Source organism: Gekko japonicus, unplaced genomic scaffold (assembly GCF_001447785.1).
Source record: "Gekko japonicus isolate JY-2015 unplaced genomic scaffold, Gekko_japonicus_V1.1 scaffold5161, whole genome shotgun sequence".
Classification (NCBI taxonomy): domain Eukaryota; kingdom Metazoa; phylum Chordata; class Lepidosauria; order Squamata; family Gekkonidae; genus Gekko; species Gekko japonicus.
This window is the reverse complement of record NW_015169337.1, coordinates 11,494-15,070: the sequence shown is the minus strand read 5'-3', so window position 1 is coordinate 15,070 and position 3,577 is coordinate 11,494. Positions and strand designations below refer to the sequence as shown.

The following is a 3,577-nucleotide window of genomic DNA, read 5'->3' as shown; positions in this document are numbered from 1 at the left end:
TTACTTGGACCCAGCACGGGGACACAGTTCAGTCCTATTTTGGGAAGATTTCTGATCTGTAAATAGTTACGTTATTGACCTTCGAGCACGCAGGGAAAGGGGTGCCGTCTGCTCCAAAGGAGTGCTTCTAGCTGGCACGGATCCGACCCAATCATACTTCTCGGTGACTGACACCCCTCCGGTCTGCCTCCTTAAATTGCCACCGGCGAGGCTGGGACTTCTGAACTCTCTCAGCTACCAGGTTCTGCTACCTCCCTGTTGGGTCCTCCAGAAACCAGCCGGCTCCGAGCCCCCGAAAAGCCTCTCCCGGCAGCCATGGAAGGGTATTTCTCTGCGGTCCGCAAGATGGAGCACACGGTGATGTTCCCCAGCCTCCTCCGAGAGGTCTCCTTAGACGAGCACGACGGTGGGTTGCAAGCGGACTTGGGGGAGGGAGACCTGTACGAATCCTACACCCTGCTCAAATCCATCAAGCAGATGGCCGAGGGAGGCCTCTTGTCCGTGGCCACCCAGACTTCGCCCATCGCCCCCGGCCTGAAAGAACAGAAGGGCCAAGAGGGAGCCGACCTCGAAGGACTCTTCTGCTATCACGTCTCGGGCTTGTACCGGGTGCTCACGCGGCTCACCGAGCGGGCCAAGACGGTGACCTCCAGGTACAACCAGATCATGGGGCAGATCAACCACAGCGAAGTGTCTCTCGGCTGGTGAGGGACCGCAAAGGTGAGTCTTCCAAGAAGGCCTCCAATGCTTCCTTCCCCTTCCCCTCCCTCCCTTCTCAGGTGCTTGACTCTGCTTGGCAACTTTTTTCGCTGGTTTATGTCTTCCAAAAAAAGAGTCTGTCCTCTCACAGGAGGAGCAAAGATAGATTCAGGTGGGGTAGCCACGTCGGCCTGAAGCAATAGATCAAATTGAGTCCAGTGGCAACTGTAAGACCAACAAAGTTTAATTCTGGGTATAAGCGTTCGTGTGCACGCACACCTCTTCAGATACTGATGAAGAGTTGGGGCAAATGATCTGGCGATTTCCCCCCAGTCTTCCCCTTCAGGAGTCCACAAACTCTGAGGGGTTTTGAGTCCTTTCACTCCCTCGTTCATTAGTTTTATCTTCCCTTTTAACTGTTCCTCAGCTGCGCTCGATATTCTGTGCCCCTTGCCCTACGGATAGTCCTATGGATAGTCGTTTCCTGTCAGGCTATTCTCAAATGTCATATTCTTCGGTACCCAAACTACAAAGAATTGCTGCAAAACGTTCACAAATTCACAAAAACATGACAGTAATATGTAGACATTTTCATGATGTTTAAATTCCAAACGGACGTTGTCCGTTGAAAAAGTATTGTTGGTTAACTTAAGAGCTATTTATAGCCATTCTGAAATTGAGATTCCTAATAGTGGATTGCTTGGAAAAATTCAGCAAAACAGTTTTTTGATAAAGACCACGAAACGAACTCTGGAAACTCGAGATGTTCGTCATTTGTTGATCTGTGGAATAAAGAAGACATTTGGAATTTAAACATCATGAAAATGTCTACATATTACTGTCATGTTTTTGTGAATTTGTGAACGTTTTGCAGCAATTCTTTGTAGTTTGGGTTATTCAGATTGCTGTGCCCTTTATTGCATATTCTTCGGTACACCAGGGGAGTTCCACAACAAAGTGGAAACTCCTTTTTTTTTTTTCCGGGGAGGGAGGTGGTTTCATGGCTTTTTTGACTGGCATAAGCCACCCAGTTTATAGTGTAGTGGGGCCCTGTGAGGAACTGCAAGCCCTGAGGGATGATTTGGAAGCCTCTCACGACTTTTCCCACACCAGGATTCTATGGCTTAAGTCATATTTTAAGTCACATTTTTTCCCTGCATATCTGTGAATCTCTTCAGTCAGTAGAATAGTAAAAAGCCCAGTGGCACCTTTAAGCAATGCTCCCTCTAAGCTGTGGAGTCTTGTGAGCAAAAAAAATCTACTTTGTGAGCTACTGGCATTAAAGTTGTGAGCGAGCGATTTGGCTACTGCATAAATGAGTTTGCTCTGGAGCCCTCCTTCCTGAGCTAAGACAAAAAATGTGTGAGCTGGAGGCTAAAAACCTGTGAGCTAGCTCACACTCACTCAGCTTAGAGGGAACACTGCCTTTAAGACTAACAGACTTTATTGTAGATCCATAAGCTTTCGAGAAACACAGCTCTCTTCGTCAGATGTAGAGTCTTGTGAGCAAAAAACTACTTTGTGAGCTACTGGCATTAAAGTTGTGAGCGAGCGATTTGGCTACTGCATAAATGAGTTTGCTCTGGAGCCCTCCTTCCTGAGCTAAGACAAAAATGTGTGAGCTGGAGGCTAAAAACCTGTGAGCTAGCTCACACTCACTCAGCTTAGAGGGAACACTGCCTTTAAGACTAACAGACTTTATTGTAGATCCATAAGCCTTCGAGAAGCACAGCTCTCTTCGTCCGATGCATCGGACGAAGAGAGCTGTGCTTCTCGAAGGCTTATGGATCTACAATAAAGTTTGTTAGTCTTAAAGGCGCTACTGGGCTTTTTACTATTTTGCAGGAACAGACTAAAATGGGGCTAACTCCTCTGTATCTCAGTCAATAGAGACTCTTGACCTTTTCCGTGACTACGCTGGGTTTTCCCCCTGCTTTTGCAATTGCTGGGGTGGTGGGGACTGGCCACTTTACGTTCAGATGTGGTAACAATGGGGGGGGGGGGGTTGTCTAGAAATGGAACCCCCTGGCCAAATCGGGCCCCCTGCCCCCGTTTCCCAATTAAAGGTGTGGAGGTGAGGAGATTGTGGCCTCAGTGGCAGAATTTGCTGACAGAACACCAAAATTTCTCCTCAGCACACCGTGTTGCTGACTGTGTATGTGGGCAGGGATGCCAGCCTCCAGGTGGGACCTGGGGATCCCCTGGAATTACAGTTTGTCTCCAGACAACAGAGATCAGTTCCCCCTGGAGAAAATGGATGCTCTGGAGGGTGGATTCTGTGGCATCGTACCCCAATGAGGCGTCACTCCCAAATCTCCAGGAGTTTCCCAACCAGGATCTGGCAACCCTGCCTTTCTACCCCCCCCCCCCCCCCCGGGGCGCCCCCCCCCCCCCCGCTGGTGCCCAGGGGGGACTTGGCAACCCTAGATTGTGTGATGTGTGTGTGATGAACTGGAAATTCATGCCTTTCTCTGATCACTCGTTCCACAGGGCCACTGAGGCGATGCTCATCCCAGTGTCTCTTAAACGGACTCCATTTTGAAGGAATTGTTTAAGCGGCGGACACCCAACGGTCCGGATGGCCTGCCAGCCGAACAGGGTTGCGTGAACAGCAGCGATATCTGAACGTTTCCAGCACGGACTCTGATGGACAAAAAGGAGTTCCCACTGGTGGGCTCCGGTTTTCTTTCCGACGTTTCTGTTGTTTGTAAAGCACTTGTAATTTATAAAAATAAAGCTTTTTGTACCTGCAAGTATATTATTAACGGTGGGTAATAAGCCCGCAGAACTAATAAAATGGTTTGTTTTTCTTAAGGAATGGTTGGGTTTTTTATTGCTGACTATAATTATTATTATTATTATTATTATTATTATTAAT

The 3,577-nt window shown here is 48.3% G+C and overlaps 1 protein-coding gene across 1 annotated transcript; it reads left to right on the top strand.

The window, feature by feature from the left end:
* The first annotated feature begins 227 nt into the window (after positions 1 to 227).
* LOC107115031 (mid1-interacting protein 1-B-like) lies at positions 228 to 3,513 on the top strand. Its single transcript, XM_015416640.1, has 2 exons — positions 228 to 720; positions 3,190 to 3,513. Exon 1 carries the CDS (start codon positions 316 to 318, stop codon positions 706 to 708), a length of 393 nt encoding a protein of 130 aa, XP_015272126.1. The 5' UTR covers positions 228 to 315; the 3' UTR covers positions 709 to 720; positions 3,190 to 3,513.
* The last annotated feature ends 64 nt before the right edge of the window (positions 3,514 to 3,577 follow it).